The sequence below is a fragment of the Prosopis cineraria genome, unplaced genomic scaffold (assembly GCF_029017545.1).
Source record: "Prosopis cineraria cultivar Desert tree isolate PC_DT_omini unplaced genomic scaffold, ASM2901754v1 PC1066, whole genome shotgun sequence".
Taxonomy (NCBI): Eukaryota; Viridiplantae; Streptophyta; class Magnoliopsida; order Fabales; family Fabaceae; genus Prosopis; species Prosopis cineraria.
Genome location: NW_026556391.1, coordinates 4,279 through 22,795, shown reverse-complemented (window position 1 = coordinate 22,795; position 18,517 = coordinate 4,279). Strand labels below are relative to the sequence as shown.

At 33.4% G+C, this 18,517-nt stretch overlaps 2 protein-coding genes across 2 annotated transcripts; one reads left to right on the top strand and one right to left on the bottom strand.

Annotated features, from left to right (window-relative positions):
- Positions 1–533: 533 nt before the first annotated feature.
- Positions 534–9,760, bottom strand: LOC129299182 (SEC12-like protein 2). Its single transcript, XM_054937633.1, has 10 exons — positions 9,417–9,760; positions 8,656–8,750; positions 8,291–8,441; positions 6,210–6,301; positions 5,881–5,980; positions 1,779–1,854; positions 1,576–1,696; positions 1,326–1,442; positions 1,169–1,236; positions 534–886 (listed from the first exon to the last, which is right to left on the bottom strand). Exons 1-10 carry the CDS (start codon positions 9,696–9,698, stop codon positions 777–779), a joined length of 1,212 nt encoding a protein of 403 aa, XP_054793608.1. The 5' UTR covers positions 9,699–9,760; the 3' UTR covers positions 534–776.
- Positions 9,761–16,469: 6,709 nt separating this feature from the next.
- LOC129299184 (mitochondrial import inner membrane translocase subunit TIM17-2-like) lies at positions 16,470–17,654 on the top strand. The gene has a single exon (XM_054937635.1). It carries the CDS (start codon positions 16,698–16,700, stop codon positions 17,379–17,381), a length of 684 nt encoding a protein of 227 aa, XP_054793610.1. The 5' UTR covers positions 16,470–16,697; the 3' UTR covers positions 17,382–17,654.
- The last annotated feature ends 863 nt before the right edge of the window (positions 17,655–18,517 follow it).

Genomic DNA, 18,517 nt, shown 5'->3' with positions numbered 1-18,517 from the left:
ACCACATTTATGCTTCACGCACCATATGAGCTGCTTGATGTGTTGTCCAGGGATGCTATGAATGTAATTGAGGATACAGGCAAGTTGCCTCCGTTTCGTCCTTTTATTCCAAAAATAATAATAATAATAATAATAACTGTGTTTCATGACAATAGAATGGTATAAGCAGCTGTTATAAAGGGGGAAAAGAAATAATAAGTACAATACTTAATTTAATTGCTCAACATTGCAAATTTCTCGAAGAGCTGAAATAAAAAATAAAAAACAAATTCCAAAACGAATAGCTCCTGATCATGATAACATGATCCGTTAAAAAATTGCCTTCCCAAATTGAATTGAACGTGTTAAGTTGTTAACACCGTTAAAAAAGAGAATAAATAACTGTCGAAATAATTCATTTCGTTGACCAAAATTGGCAATTAGGAACACATTGAATAAGTGGTAAGGATAAGATGTAAATAGTGATCAAGAATTTAAAATTTCTCAATGTAATTAAAAAGTTCAAAAATCACAATTTTTGTGAAATTTTAAAATTATCAATGAAAATTCTAAAATTTTTATTAATTGTTATTGAAATTACAACTTAGTCTTACTGAATTTAACAATTGGTGAGTGATAATTCTGATAATGTTATTACCTATTAACAAGTTACGGGAGTTCTGATGTACCTCGCTCAATATGATGTGAAACTTGAAAAACCATCTATAGCCCCCAAAATCAAACATGCATCAAAATTATGTTGTTACACTTACAAAGCTTTTTGGCAAACATACAGTTCAATTTTGAAGAAAAGATAACTTCAACTTGTCAGGTTCTTGAAGTTTCAGGAAGTAGGCCGCTATTGCAAGTATGACCATGAGCACAGCAATCCATAAGCTCAGTCCTCCTGAAAAGAAATCAATATACGTATTAATAATGATCCTGGAAGTCTCAACAGCCGTAATTGCAAGACTTTCCGACAGTTTTTTTAGGTAGTTATGCTTGAAAAGAAACCATTAAAATATTCAGCTCATCAAATTGCGCAGCCAATGCAGGGATTGGATGCAGTATACTATTTGGTTTCATGAAAGATTAATCAAAAACACACACAACACCCATTTAAGTAACCATATAACAAAAAACCAAGGACTTGTTGATTCAGTCATCGAGCTACTTTACATGCACTTACCACTTTTCTGCTTCTCCTCTATTACAGTAACCCTTGCACTTGAATCAAAGGATACAGAAGCCAACGCCCTGTATTCAAAAGTCACAACTATCACAAACTCTAGACATGCAAACTTCTAGTGCCAGGTAAAAACATTACAAGTACACTGGCTTCAAACCTTGAATCATGGGAGAAAGCTAACGCAGTTACTATGCCAAGGTGAGCCTTTTTAATCATTGACAGGATCTTCATATTTGTTGAATTTACAATCACAATGTCACCTGAAGGTGTTCCACTGCATGTCAACCCAAACAATTTAGATAAGTTCTTAAGAAGTTGCGCCCTTGATTTCAGGAAGTGTTACTTTTATTTTTTCCTTTTTAATCTTTCTTTATTGACCACTAGAAATGATGTATCAGACTACTTACCATGCAACAAATTTTCCGTCAGTTGATACATTGAATGAAGAGATTGCATCACGAACAATACGCTTTGAGCCAATCCTTGCCCCAGTTTTTGCATCCCATGTCAGAATGCTTCCCCATTTGTCTGTATTTAGCAATAAAATACGTGTCAATTAAATAAAAATATAATTACCCCTAGAACACTTCTAAATCCAGTGAGCATATACCTGTCATGGCAGCAATATACAAGATATAGGTCCCATCATTAATTTGAGAAAATCTGCAAGAGGTAAAAACCTCACCCTGCATGGTGGTTAACAAAAAATGATTAGTCCAAAAATAACGAAAGAGATGACCAAGTTAAATGAGAGTGAAACAAAAAGGTTACACAAAAGATTGTCTAAATATTGTCACATGATCAATGAATCCAGTTCAGAATACCCCCTTGAACAGTGTAACAGTGGAAAAAAATTGAAACCTCCTAGTACATTTTGGCTAGACTTTATGATTAGAACTATCATTTCTATAAGGATTTTCCATCATAACTCTAACAGTTTGCCACAATTAGGATACATATACCTGTGACATGAGAAGAAAAAACTCCATGGCATGTTTGGATTAATGGGAATTTGTATTTAGATTTATATTTGGATCAAATCCCTAATTTGGATGTACAAAAATTTATGGATTTCCAAAGCCATCTCTCATTATATTTCCTTTCTAATTTCAAACTCCTTCTATACCCTAGTAATTTAAAATTCCAATCACTTCAAACTTATCGTTCTTCTCATATTTTTAATATTGATACTTCTATGATTCTGGTATCTTATTTCTTATCGATTGAAAAATATAGGAAAACCCATCACTTTCAATTTTTTATTTTCATTTTAGATCTTAATTTATCTCTCTTTTTCATTTGAAATTTTTTTAAACTGCCCAAACAAAGGATGTTAAATACATGAATTCTAGATTTAAGATTTTAAATTTAAAATTCAAATCCAAATCCAAATCCACCAATCCAAATGGTAGCCTAAAGGCTAAAGGAATATAATCTACTATTTCACACTAGCCCGCCTTGATATATGCCATCAACTTCCTTTCATCCTGTCCTTTATTGTTTTTCGTTTAACTAATTTGGCTCCCACATATTGCGCAGAGCCTAAATGAGCTAGAGCTACCCTATTCATGACTTGTGAATAGTATAGCATGTAAATTTTATATTTTATCTTGATATCAATGATTTGTATAACCACTCACTTCACCATTGGATATCAATCCCTCTTTGTTTCTCAAAGTTTCTTTATGATGTTAAAGCTCTTTTAGGTATCAGCTAACATATATCAGTTAACAAGCAGCATCAATCCAAAGTTGAGGAATGCAAAGATAAGGAATGGAGAAATGCATTCAATCATTAAGTAAATACTTCTAACGCATTTACAAATTGACCACCACAATTTATAGGTGTAGGTCAAAAGAAAAATTTACAGTAGTATCCCAAGGAGTAAGGTTATTTGAAAGAAACTGGTGTGTAATTCATAAAAGAAATATTAAAGATCATTAGTAGTTTAGTTAGTTTATTCATTAGTTAGTTGAGTTCTGTTAAAATAAAGAGCTAAGGGAGCCTATATAAGGGATCCTAAGGCCCTATTTGGTATGCAGGTATGAATTTTGATGGATTGGGATGGGATTGGTACCAAGACTGGGATTGGGATTAGAGTTGGAATTGAGGTTTTAAAGATATGCTTGGTATGGGGTAATATTTGGATGAAATACTTGCATTAATTTATTTTATAATCCATCAGAAATCATCATAATACTATAATGCCCTTATCATTGACAAAACAAAAATACACGATCTAGAAGAGGATGAACAAATCATGAAGTCTGTCGCCTAAAGCCACCATGAAGTCCATCAAGCCCAACCCGCCTCTTCATCCTTCAATCTCGTTAAAGCTCGTCTGTTACGTCACCAAGCTCAGAACCCAGCAATGGTGAACTCGAACCTCCGACTTACTGTGGAAATCGATGGTAGGAAGAAGACAAACCTAGATCTAGCAAATGATGACTCAAACCCATTAATGCCAAATGTACCCTAAGAGTGAGTCAGATGCTATGTTAATTGAAAATTAGAAATATCAATCTCTCTATTCTCTATTTCTCTCTTCCTCTTTTTCTCCTTCATTTCTAATCTTTTCTTATTTCTTTTCTCTTTCTTCTCTATTTTCCCATGCACCAATTGTACTAGAGTCATCGGTGCTCAGCTTGTATGTCAAAAACAAGACTCCAAAAATGACGACAAAACATGACAGACAACAATGATGATTGTATTCATGCCCTTGAAGATGCAATTTCCAAACTCACTATATTATCTGGCACTATTCAGGCCTTGTCAACCTAGTTGGCCTAGCTAGTCTATGACAAGGGCAATTCACCAAGAGCTCACAAGGGAAGATCAAGAACAAACACCAAGGATTACCAACCTCCAAAGCGTTTCACCAAGATGGAATTCCCACCTTTTCAAACAACTGATATCTTGGTGTGGATCTTGAAGTGTGAAAGGTACTTTCACCTCGGCCCCCGAAGACTGGAAAGTTACCATGGCAAGCCTCCATCTTGATGAGAAGGCTTTCCAATGGCATCAATCACTGGAAATGTGGAGGAAGGGGGCATGTTGACATGGCCTATGTATGTGCACTAAAGACCAAGTTTGGGCCCATGTATGAAGCTCCAATGGAAGATTTAATGCAGCTTTGGCAGTCAGGTTCTTTAGACAAGTTTGATGATGAATTTCACACAATGGACCTGCAAGATTTGGCTATCAAAAGACTATCTCGTGCAAATTTACATGGTAGGTCTCAAGAGGGAGTTCATTGTGCAGGGTCTGTCTCTCCAAACTAAAGAAGCTGCAAGGGGCACGATCAATTGCTAAAACTCACACAGTGAATTGCCAACAGGGGTCCAAATAGTTTAACGGAGGAATGTCCTCTCAGGTCAGGCTACTTGGTCCTCCTCCACGCATCTCTCATTCATCCAAAGGGAGGAAGGATGTAAAATTGACAACTGGAGGTGGTGAGTCCCATTTCATTAAGGGTAAAACCATCCATTCTCCAGAAACTCTGTTTCCTTAAAACATGGCTCCGTTTCCTCTGTTCCTTCAAGTGCAGGGATCTCTTCTATGCCAAATAACTTGAAAATCTCAAGGAAATTGAGCCCAAGAGATGTTGAGGAGTTCAAGGCCAAGAAGCTTTGTTTCTATTGCCACAAACCATTTTTCTAGGGTCACAACTATCCTCAAAAGCAAAAAATGCAATTTCAACTCATTCTCCATCTTGACCCTGAGGAAGTGATCAACAATAGTCCTGCGTAGATGAAAGGGTCTTTTGGATAAAGACTAGACTAGCTATGGATTTTTAGCTGTAGCAACAGTATTTAGGCTTCTTAATAAGACCCTCGAGGTCAGGGTTTTTTGAAGGGGGAGTATTAATGTGTAAGTCATAAAAGAAATATTAAAGATTAGTTAGTTAGTTAGTAGTTTAGTTAGTTTGGGGGTTAGTCAGTTGGGTTCTGTTAGAATAAAGGGATGAAGGAGCCTATATATGGGAACCAAAGAATAAGTCAGATACTATGATAATTGAAAATCAGAAATATCAATATCTCTATTCTCTGTTTCTCTCTCCCTCTTTTTCTCATTCGTTTCTAATCTTTTCCTATTTCTTTCTCTTCCTATTTCTCTTTCTCTTTTCCCATGCATCAAAAACCCAAAAGGAAATAAGGACTTTCACAACCTCTCCCCAAGCTAAGTATTTGTCAACCATACCTAGGCAAGGAGTATATGTCAAACAAACTGGGTTATCAGAATACTTTTGGTCAAAATATCAGTTGTTTGTTAATGTGTAAATGTACAAGTACAACTCACCTCCATCTAATGCAATAAAAAGACAACTATGAAAGATCACCTTCAAACTTACATTGCAAAGCAATCTACCAATGAATTAGTAGATACTAGATAACAATGATCCTCTATAAGAAAAATGATGAGAAAACTATACAACAAATTAACATCACTAATAATAATGATAATAATTAATAGTAATAGTAATAATAATAATAAAGCTTTATAACATACAATTTTGAAGAAGAATAAATAATCCAGCTCTCAAAAAGCAAAGACTGTCATTCTGTTAATTATTTAATTCATAGATTCCACATCCAATTAGTGTATTCATTACCAATACAATAGCGATCATCTTATATCCAGTGTCACTTATATTAGTTTTAACTTTATACTCAACTTAACATTCTCTTGGTAAGTGACAATCAATTGCTCACATTTTTACTAGATATGGAAGCTAAGACCGTCGATGAGGAAGCATCCCAAACTCTGCAAGGGCCACCACTTCCCAAGGACACAAGCAGTTTACCATCAGAGCTGCAAGACAACGAAACAAGATGATAAGGGAAACCCTCATAGAAAATAATAAATGTAAACAGAACTTCTCTTTTGTTACTTTCAAAAACCTTTTCTTCTTTCCTTCGTAAAGCATTCAATTAAAAAGTAAAATCTCTACAATATTGCTAAACAACAATATTGTAATCCATGTAACCAACCCCACCTAGTAGAACAAGACTTCTAGCTGTTGTATTGATAAATAAAAAACCTGAAATGTAAGTCTTTTACTGCGGAATAAGCCTTAGTCTCATTGAGAATAATTTCCATGCTAGGCCACTTGAAAACCCTTAGATTGCCATCCTGTACTGCACCAAAATTAGAAAATCATATAGCATGCCACTACATTATCAAAACAGACTATCTATATTTTGATGTTGGTATGTCAAATGAAGCTTCAAACAAAATTTTTGCCCATGTGGCATCTAAAGATAAGGAAGCACCCTGAAAACATAAACATTCAGCTCCAACTAAATATGCCAAATTTCAAATCACTACAAAAATTTCATGTTGCTACAAAGTTCTACCCTCCTTTGTTCCACTTCCACCAAATATTCCAAATAACAAAATACTTCTTATACAAATTATAATAAATTAAAATTTAAAATTGTTTAACAATTCAAAGAAACAAGAGAATATAATACTACATTTTTCCATACAAGATATTAATATTACAAAAATGTTAACAGAGCCTTTCAGGTTCCATCCCCAATGTAAAGCTTTGAATCTCATCAACATGCTTCTTTGATTCAGTGAAGGTTTTAGCGGAGGCATTCTAGGAATTTTTTAAAGCCACCAGTTTAAATGTAAATCATCATTAATCTCAGTTGTTTTTAGGTAGTGTTAAGGATAACATTAAGCATTAAATCTGTGAATTTACCAGGTTTAGTCTGGGAACTTTTCCCATGAAATATTTGGGTGCTCCCCTTCCACCTTCTAAATGGAAGGAAAATGCTGCAGTTTCATATCATACATGGAAAGAAAGAAATGGTAGGGTGTTTCAAAATGTCCGGTCCTCTCAAATACAAATTATGATGAAGATAAAAGCTGAAATAAGCGTGAAAGCACAATATTGTCTTCTAAGGAGATTGAGAGCAATTTAACTGGATTTTCTTGGAGCTTGCAATACTGTGGGGATCCATATCCTGTTTTTTGTATACGTTGTAAATGTTTTGCCATAATAGAGGTTATGGAGTAGATAACTAGGAACCTTCCTGGAAGGCGGCCTGTGATTCTTTTATGTTCTATTTGTGCGCATATATTTTGCCCATTATTATATGGATCAACATTTTAACCAAAAAAAAAAAGTTAACAGAGCCTTTTGACCAGGTGTTCAAGGCTCAAGAGTTATGATATGAACTTCTCCTAATTAAATTCAATTTTAGGCAAAGGGCACAGCAGACAAGTCCCATGTCTATACTCCATACCCAAGGGGTTTTCATACAAAGAGGCACGTAGGAATATAGAGAAAACCATCATAGTCTTCTTTTAATAGTCTGAGCTTGTAAGATGAAATCTTCTTGACATATATATATTGGTGCTATACTAGAGAAGAAAATGAAAAGCATACAGCAAAATGCTCTATTTTTTCCCCCTATGCATCCACTTTGGTTGGATTTTCAATGAATACACTTCTTTTGAATGTATGCTTCCAAATTGTGAATTATGAAGCATGTCATCATGAGATTCAATAATAAGTTAAAAATAATTCAAAATATAAAATGTGACTTATGTATATCTTCATAATATATATAAAATACTCAAGATTGTAAATCTAACATAAGAGTTAAAAATATGACATATGGATTGCCGTTATATCAAATAAGATAGCAGTCATTCAAACCTCTTCATCAACAATCTACAATAACCATTAAATTATTGTTTCCTCTCTCTCCCCCCCTTTTTTCTTTTCGTTTCTTTTCATTCTTCTTCTTCTTCTTCTTCTTCTTCTTCTTCTTCTTCTTCTTTTTTGGGTGAGGGAAGGGGAGACAATGTTGAAGGCTAGTATCAATTCCTTTCTAAATGAGGACACCACATTTGCATTGCCAGGCCTTAAGGGGCATATTGGATAAATTTTCTAGAATTAAATGCCATTACTGATTGGCCATGAAGAATATGGATCTACCCACCATGATAAATATGCACATTTATAGAATAAGTATAGCAGTAACAAAAAATTAGTTGAGATGCTTCTGCACGGTCTCTATTTCTTTCATGTTACACAAAATCATCTTGGTTATAAGCGGTGTCGTTTTCATAATGAAAATGTAAGCATGTAACTAATAACTTTACCTGCCCACCAACAGCTAGCATAGTGCCATCATTGTCAAATGCCAAAGCTAACTGCTGCCCAACATCCTCCAACTCACTGAGTACTTTATCAGAAACCTTCAGACCTAACTTATCATTTTCTTCACTCCTGTTTTGGTTCCATTCAAACCATCTGCATGAACAATTCACAATTTCATGTTATAATGTTTCAAGTCCGGAGATACTGAAGCTTCACGAATGTCGTACAAGTTAATATCTTGCCTAGTGGGTGATAAGGTTAAGCTTTCAGTTGTACCACAGCAACTCCTCAACAAATTATGATACAGGCAACTGCCTATATGAAAGGAAACAACTAAGCAAACAAGGAAAAATGAGAAGCAAAATACCTGCAACTCTTTGGCATTGCACAAATAAGGCCATCTCCACGGGGGTGAAGTGCCATTCTATAAGGCAACTCAGAGTCAGTTCCAAGCCTACCCACCTGTAATATTTGATGAAATTACCCAAGCAATAAGGGAAGAATTGGAACCACACGAACCGCATATCTTTTATGATATCTGACGCATAATAATTAAAGGGAAGAAAAGAGAGAACATAGAGGAAACAGAGAGAAAGAGACGGAAGAGAGAGATAGGAATAGGGAACTCAAGGCTATTATTTCCAAAAACTGATTACAATGATCCTTTTTGGTACCCTTTTATAGCCCATACCCCCAAATAACTATCCTAACTACCAATTAACCCCTTTAACTAATATTATTTATTTATTTATTACACAACAATATCTTTCTACGATTTTAGATTTTCAATAAAAAAATACTAAACCATTTGATGTTGAATAATTTTCTTAAACAGGTCAACTCAAAATGCAGTCGAACATACAAATTCATCCAATCTAAACTACTCGATTTTACACAACACGGGAGATAAAAACAAAAGAAAAGAAAAGCAGCCAAATGAGCTTTCATCAGCATACCGCTAAGACAAGCCTAAATTCCTATCGTTGTTATAGAAATACTCATGAATCAGCTTTGCATCTCACAACAAAAAACTCCCGGGGGGGGGGGCCCTCAGATCCGATTCCTCCAGTTTCGAATCATAAAACAATGGCAAAATCAAACCCATGAGAATTTGAATCAAAAATATACCGGCTGATCAGAGAGAGAATTAGATGCGACATCAAAATTTGCAAACAACACCGCATTGGGAATACCGCTGCTGCCTTCACCACCACCACCAGTGATCGCAAGGTAGTGCTCGCCGGAACTCTCGGGAGGCTGAGGAGTGGGGTTGTTGGCGTTGTCAGGGGCTTCACCAATTGTTTGATTCAATACTGATTTGATTACGTTTGGCGGGATCCAAGCTACTGAGTAGGAAGGAACGCCATATTTCTTGAAGTTCGGAGGATCTGCGACAGCACTTTTCACCATTCTATCTCTTGTCCAGGCTCAGCGCTTCTGAATGTTCTTTCGCTTACAAGTTGTACGATGGGGCCGCAGGTGCAACGCAGCGTTTAATTGATGCAAGAAGCGGTTCCAATTTCAATGAATATCCACCGTTGGTTTATTCACTTTATTGATTTCTTCAGAGTAGCCCACCGCGTTTTCTACCCAATAGCACGTTGCAGCTCGACAGCATTAATTCCAAATCAATTCTTTGGTCCACCCTTCATACGAGATCTACCTTTACTCCGTTCCTTCTTGCACCGTCATCCAATTTTTTCAGTTTTTATTTCAATCAATAATTAATAATAATTAACATCGTGAAATTTTTAGAAGGAGAAATTCCTGGAAGTCCCTGTTTGGAATTTTTTTAGCCCCAAAGGAATTGAACTCTGGCTAAGAATGGGGTTCTTCGTAAGACGAAATATGGTCATTAATTGACCAAACTATTTCTAGGTAGAATTGATAAATTAAAATTAAAAGTTTTTATTTAAAATATTTTTTTTCGTATAATATAAGTTATTTTCTGAACATCCGTTTAGGTTGAGGAGAGGGAAGGAAAAAGAGAGGAATTTTAATAAAGAAAAAAAAAGAGATAATATTTTATATGGTTCAAGAAGAAAGGAAAGAAAAATAAATATTTTCAAATAACTTTATCCTTATATTATCAAAATTATTTTTTCCTAATAAAATATAGTTATAAATGTTTTTAATATATAATTATCCATAGTTCACATATATTTTTATATATATTGCCAATAATATAGTCAATAATAATTTATTCAAAGTTTAAAAAAAAGTATGAGCAGTATATTTATTAATATATAATGGAAGAATAACAAAAATAAAATGAAAGGAGGGGAATAAAAAAAATCTAATCTTCCTTAGTTCATGTATTTAATTCTCAAACAATTCAACAATAATAGTACAAGCTGGGAGGAGGGATACAACTTGGACAGAGGGGTATATGATAGCAAAGAAGGAGAGATATTTTTGAATTATCACATTATAATATAAATAAATTAGTCCTAATACAACAAAATTATACTTCTTTCCTCCTCATCCTCCATTTTAGAGGGAAGGGTTTGAAGGGGAGGGAAGGGAAACTTCCATTTTTACAACCCAAATAAGGGGAGTGAACAAAATCCCTTTCCTCCACTCTCCTCCCTTCAAATCAAATACATGATAATATTATGTTTGAGAGATTTTTTTTAAGGTGAAATGAAATTTAGTGGGATGGTTAAAAGACATAAGCCACCATTTGTGAGTTTTTTTTTTTTTTAAGAATGATGAAATGGTAAGGAAGAGCCTCTACAATACTCCTTTGCCATTAATAGTTCAATATTTTTTGTACTCCCAAATGGAGGATTAAGGATGAAGTAGTATAGTATAATTATTTCATTTACAAAATTATCTTCAACCTCATATCTTAATAAAAAAATTTCATTTATTATTTTCATTTTCCAATTATCTCTCTCACTTCTTGTTAGGGTTACACATGAGTAAAATCAAGCCAGGCATTATCCCAACCCAATATGCTAGCCCAATTGATTCAAAAATATTTTTACAAGTATTTTTTGAAAAATATAAAAAAATTCCTTGAAAAAATTATTATTATTATTATTATTATTACTACTATTATTATTATTATTTAAAATATATTCTTCATAAAATTAATATTAGAATCAAAAGTAATTTTTTAAAAGTTCAAATGGACAACAATTGCTAATTATTTTTACACAATAATAAGTTAAAAATAAATTTTAAATCTTAAAAGAGATTTAAAAAATCATAATAATAAAAAATGTTTAAAAGATCATAAAAATAACATAAATTATGATAACTTTCAAACAAAGTTTGACCCCTGTCGATGCTTGGCCTTATGTGGCCAAATACTTCGAGTAAGACCAAGTTGACTAGGCATTCAAGGATAGTGCATAGCACTACCTCCCGCCATATCTCTCTTGCCCTTGCCATCTCTCTCTGTCATGCTTTTCAACACTACAATTATATTATGTTTTCCTCTTGTGCAACAAAAATGTTTGCTTAAATAGCGCGTTTACTTGCTTGCTCTTTTTATTCTTAATTCTTAAGTATCTTGTTTAACCATTAATTTTAATTATTATTTTTTTGTTGCATAAATATTATAATTACTTAATAGGCATTATTATTATTATTTTTAAATTTAGTCATATGAATAATATTGAAAGAAAAAAGTTTTAAACCATTTCGTTCCATTCATTCCCAAATAATGTTCATGTAAAACCATTCCTTCCCATCATAAAACTTCCAAACAATAAAAAATTTTGTTCTTTTTCACTCTATTTCGTTTCATTCCATTAATGGTTGTTTCTTTGTATTCAATTATAAACTCCCAAACACACTCTAAAAGTTTTGTTTTACTTAAAATACAAGATATTGGATAGGTGTTATGGTCATATTTGCTTATTAGAATAAAATAAAATGGAATAGATTAAAAAAAAATAAGATAAAAATAAACTAAACTACCCTTTCTCTCGTGGTAAGTATGATAAAACTCATTAATATTTATTATAAATATAATAATCATCACACCCTCAACAAATTTTATGAATCATAATCTTCAACTTCATGAACTAAATTTATCTATGAATGTGCTCATCTATTTCCTTTGATCGTTTTATTTTTTCAATTCATCACATTCCATTTTATTCTAATAAACAAACATTACCATAATTTTTTTTCATTATGCCCTTACTTTATTGAGTAATTAATAAAAGTATTTTGAATAAGTTAAATATTAAATTTATTACATTTAAGGGTATGATTGAAAAAATGTGAAAATTTTTAAAAAATCAATATTTTAATAACCAACTTTTTTAAGAAACGTATATTAGTTAATAATGATTTATATCGTGGTCCTGAGTACATTTAAAATTCATGTATTTAAAATTTTTTCTTTGGATAGTGTAAGAAATTTTAAAAGTAGAAGAGAGAGACGAGCTAAAATTCAAAATAAAAATGAAGGATTGGAAGTCATAAACTTACTTGTATTTTTTAATCAATGATAGATAATAGAAGAGGTGAGAGTAACAAATATAGTAATAGTGAAAATATGAAAAAAAATACAAAATCATAGTAACTAAAATTTCATATAATTAAAATCTGGAGGGAATATAAAATTACAAAAAAATATGTATCCAAATGAAAATGTTAGTTCAAATTCAAATCTACATAAATTTAAGGGAGGATGATAGATAAGTCTCAAGGGATTAATAAATTTAAATTAGGTCCCAACTAATTTTAAAGTGCCAAACTCTAAAAAGTTGCAAGTTTGGCTCTCAATTTTGTAATTTTATTGTGATAAATTTGCAACTTGTGTTTCAAACTTTGATAAAAAATAAATTTATTTATTTTTTCATCGTGTTAAATGTTGAAAAAAAAATTATAAATTTATCACAATAAAATCATAAAATTAAGAGCCAAACTTGTAGGTTCCTAGAATTTTGAAATTGGTTGGGATTAAATTTGAACTAATTAGTTCCCTTGAAACTTATTTGCCCTAAGCGTAGTCTTAATGATCAAACTTGCAAATGCTTGAAAAGTTTTGCTTGCAATTGAAGATAAGGCCTATTTGGATGCTCATTAGGAATCAATTATGGGGCCAAGATTATGATTTTATAAAAATTTATTCAAACACTCTTATTTTGCAAAATTTCATTTTTAAGAAGTTAAAATTTCCTCCATTTGCAAAGCTCTATTTGGATCCTTCTCTGTATATTATTTATTTGCACATTCAAAATTAATTCTCAAAAAATCATCCAAACATATTCAATTTGTCAAAATTAATTTCTAAAAAATTATCCAAATATCATCATGTTTTAATAATCATTTCTTTGTATAATCAGTTTTTTTAATTGAAATCCAAATACACCCTTAACGCACTCATGGCTGAAATTTACACACTTGATTTTTTTTCAAATGCCCATGGAAGCAACTTGCACATGGTTGAAGAGTTCTACGTTCAATTAAAAACTTGTTGCACCTGTGTTATTATAAACCTGCGCACATGATTTTCTTTCTTTAATAACCAAAGGCACTCAGCCTAATTGATGAGGATTGACACAACAACCATTATTAAGCAAGCTAACAGTAACCCTAGGGGACTCACAAAATGATAAAAGCCAGGCTCGCATTGAAGTGAATCTTCATCGAGCTAGTCCGCCACTTTATTTGCTGCTCAAGGAATGCAGTAAAGTTGAACTTTCCTATCCTTATGAAGATTTGAACGTGTTTCATCAAGAAAAGACTTCTATTGGTGCAGTTGAATATGGAAATCTAGTTTAGGATACAAAAATGGCCTACTTATGAGAAAATCAAAATTTTTTGCTAAAAGCTAATTGGGACAAGATCCAATCTAATTTCACCAGCATTATTGGAAACAATCCTTGTCAACGAATTTTCTCTGTTAATTGTAAAGTTTCTAACTCTATTTTACATTATTGCAAAAAAGTTTGAGAAGTGTGGTTGAAAATTGTTAACCCTTCTAAGGTTAATACCTTCTGTTTTCTTTTTGCGTAGGACTGGATAATTTAGAATGCAAAAAATGATGCTAGAAGCTCAAGCATAAGAATAATGCCTTGGCAAAAACTCCTTGCCCAAGTTTCCTAGAACATTTGGAAAAGCAAATATGGTTCATTATTCTTTGAAGAAGATTATCGAGAAATGGATATTTCCTATTACTTACCTAACAAATTCTAAATGACCTTAAGCTTCAATCTATAATCAACCTCCTGAGCAAAGGAAGTCAAAGATCTAACACAAAATGGAACCACCTAAAGCGGCCTGAATTAGACTTAACATTGATGATTCAACTAGTATCAATAAGGCTACTAGTTGTGAAGGCATTGTACGTGGCAACCAAGGAAATTGAATTATAAGTTTCTCCAAATATTTCAAATACCATCCTATCACATTTATGGAACTTTTGGATATCTTGGAAGAAATTAAACTTTGCTGGAATGCCAAACTCATCAAAATTCACAATTACTATGATTCCTTAGAAGTTTTGTTGTTCATCCAACATAATTTTTGCCAAGTTTATGTTGAGAGTGTCTTAATCAATTGGATAAATAAAGTTAATGAGCATACTTGCATATTCCATTGCTATAAAGGAAATAGACAATCTCTATTACCTCAAGAGCATGAAGGTTTTTAACTTATTGGACCCTTTTAGTCATCTGAGGATACAAAGAGATATGAGAGAGTGGAGATGATGAGATAATGAATTTATGAGAACTAGGGTTATATTTTGCTCACACACACACACACAATTAATTTGTTTTACTTTCTCAAATCATCTTTATCCAATTAGTTAAAAGATAAAAAAATAACTTATGAATAAAGGATTGTAGGTTAGGCCTATATCCAAATAAGCTTACTTATGTGGTTTGTCTGTAACAATCTATACTGGATCACAAATGGCCAAACCGTTATGGGCTCAATAACTAATTAATGCAAATTTACAATATATTCAAATATTTCAACAATCTACTACTTGGATTGTATTAATCAAATAACAATAAGCCATGATAAAATTCAAAAAATGAAGCTTTACAAATCACGAGATTCTATAAGGAAGCAAGTGACATTTTGACATAAGTATAATGTTTCATAATTCAAATAAAGCATAACACAAAATTTCGTTCAAAGCTCACTTCAACAAAGAGAACTATATATGATCATTGATTTCTATAAGGAAACAAGTGATATGTAGAATACCAATCATAATATCATTGAATACAAGAGATAAACCAATGACACAAAAGGCAACATACAGTTCTAAATTTTTAAAAAATTAATCTTAATATGCCAATATTTAAAAATGTTTTGACATTATTTAAAAGTTTTAAAAAATAGGATTTTTTTGTTATAAAACTATAAATGTTAACATTAAAGGACCAAGGGATTAAAATAAAATATATATAAAATTAAAAGACTAAATATATACTTTAACTAAATTTTAAACCATGATATCACCTGGTAGATATGGATTATGGGATTATAATCGGGTACATTTTTTGCTAGAATCTATTAGGGCCTTTTTTTTTAAACAACAATATATCACATATCCACACAAAGGAAAACTAGGCTATGTTTTTGATTTTGCATTATTGTTTTTTAAGTGAAAGAAATCTTATTCAAAGTAAGCTGATATACTTCCCTTTGGTTTTATTTATAGGACATGAAGAAGAAGTAATTTTATCCTTTTTATAAATTATTTAATTAAATTTTAGCTAAGTTATACAAAACTTTTCTAAACTTTGAACCATATACAAATAATCTTTTTAATTTTTAAAACTTAATAATAAATCTCTTTGAACTTACAAGTTTATGCAAATAATTTGTAGCCATTAATTATATACCCTTTAAATTTTATTTTTGTATGCATTTAAACTTTCAAATTTTGATTGATATACAGTTAATCCCTCTAAATTTTAAATTATGTATAGATAATTAATATATAAAATTAATTACATAAAGTTGCCTATATAAATATATAAGTTGCCCTCCCTTGTAAAGTTTAAAGGTTAAATATGTTATGTGTACATGTTCAAAATTTAGGAAAGAAATGTTAAATAGTTACATTTAATACAATAAAATTAAAAAATTATTAAATTTTTAAATAAAGTTAATTAATTTTAAAGTTTTTCTTTAAAAGTACAAATGGGTTCTGTTGGTTGAAAAAGCTGCGTTTGGCGTTTGCACGTTGTCGGTCAATTACCCTAATTATACACGGGTCACGCCGTCACGGGAGGCGGGAGCTATACCCGCAACCCATCAACCCCTCGCGGCTCTCTCTCTCTCATACATTCTCTCCCCTTCCTCGTAGATACAGAAAAAGGGGAAGACGATAGATCCATATTTCTCTTTCTGTAATTTTCCGTTCGATTCTTTTCCTTCCTTTCCTTACCAACAGAAACCCCCAAGCGCTGCCTCTTTCCTCCCATGGGAACCCCTGAGACTTCTCGCGAACCCTGCCCCGATCGCATCCTCGATGACATTGGTGGCGCGTTCGGCATGGGAGCCGTCGGTGGCTCCGCCTTCCATTTCATTAAAGGTCTCTACAACTCTCCCAAGGGTTCTCGACTCGTCGGCGGCTCGCAAGCCGTTCGCCTCAACGCGCCACGCGTTGGCGGCAGTTTCGCCGTGTGGGGTGGCTTGTTTTCCACTTTTGACTGTACCATGGTTTACGTGCGTCAGAAGGAGGATCCGTGGAACTCCATCATCGCTGGGGCTGCCACTGGCGGCTTCCTCTCCATGCGCCAGGGGCTGGGAGCTTCGGCCCGATCCGCGGCGTTTGGCGGTGTCTTGTTGGCTTTGATCGAAGGAGCAGGGATCATGCTCAACAAATTCCTCAGTGCACAGCAACAGATGCCTATAATAATCGATGAACCCATGCCTGCTGGATACCCCGTTAATGGATTGCCTGGCCAAAGCTTGCCTCAAGGGATGATGCAGCCCTCAACTGTGCCTTCTGATTCGGTTTCGGGTTCGGATTCGGGCAAATCTTGGTTTGGTGGGTGGTTTGGCGGAGAGAAAAAGGATGGGCCTCCTACGAGCGGAGGAAGCGAGACAAAAGTTTTGGAGAGCTTCGACGCCCCGCCAGTGCCGAACTTTGAATACAAGTGAGATGGTTATGCAGGCAGTGAGTATTTAGGAGTGATTGCATTTGTTGCAGGCGTTTGGTTTTGAACCTTGCTCAGGGATAAACTGTAGTCACTTAATTCTACGGCTTTGTAATATAGTGGTAATTTTGTCGGAACTCTTATAGTGTTGGGCTCCATCCTTTAGTCCATAATTGATTATTTTCCCGTTGGAATTTTGGCATGCGTCCAATTCTAGATCATCATTTTATTGCAATTATCTTTTCATTGAAAAATATATGCTGGAGATTTATACGTTTCTTAGTGCTCATGTGTGTAATTGTGGTTTGTTGTTGCTTCTTGTGCCCCTTAGTGTCAATGAAGGACGGGGCAGGGCGTTTTTTTTGGGTACAAAATGTCACGAGTTCATAGCCTGTCATTCCTGTCCCCAACGTATGAAGCTCTATGGAAAAATGATGGTTCGATAGATCCCCCCCTCCCAAAAAAAAAGGAAGATATTGGACTACAGGAAATTGATTATTAGTAAGAGTACATGTTACCTTTTGGCAAATTTCTTGGGGGCTAATGCTTTCTGTCATGCATGATCTTGCATGCCGTGGGCGTATTGTTTTTTAAGTCTTCTGCGTTTAATGTCTTGTATGCCTAAAACAGTGACAATATTTGGGTTTATTATTTGGTTGGTATTGCAAGGCCACAGCCTATTTGCCAGAGAAATTGTTTCAAATGCTTTGATATTGTCATCAGCATTTCTAGCTAAGTATTGGTCACTGCTCAGTATCAGATTTTTTTAATGATTTTAGTCTGTTCAGTAGGTCAGTGGAACTATATGGGTAAATTGCTTACACTTCATTTCCTAATAAAGTAATAATATATGCTGATTGACTTGGGACTTTGTATATCTCCAGGAGGAGCAAAAAAGAACTGTGGCCTTTGCCTTGTATGTCTAGTTGTCTTCTAGATTTCTGGTTTCACTTGTGGCGTACTCTTTCCTCAATTCTACCTTGTGAATTAAAGTGATCATAAATCATTATTATATTGTGTTTTTAATGTGTGCTGAAGTGAGCATATTCGATGTAATTTCTATCTATCTACAATAGAACAAATCTGTATTAATACTTTCATCCTGTATTTTGCTGCTTCAATTTTCACTTTTCTTAGTTC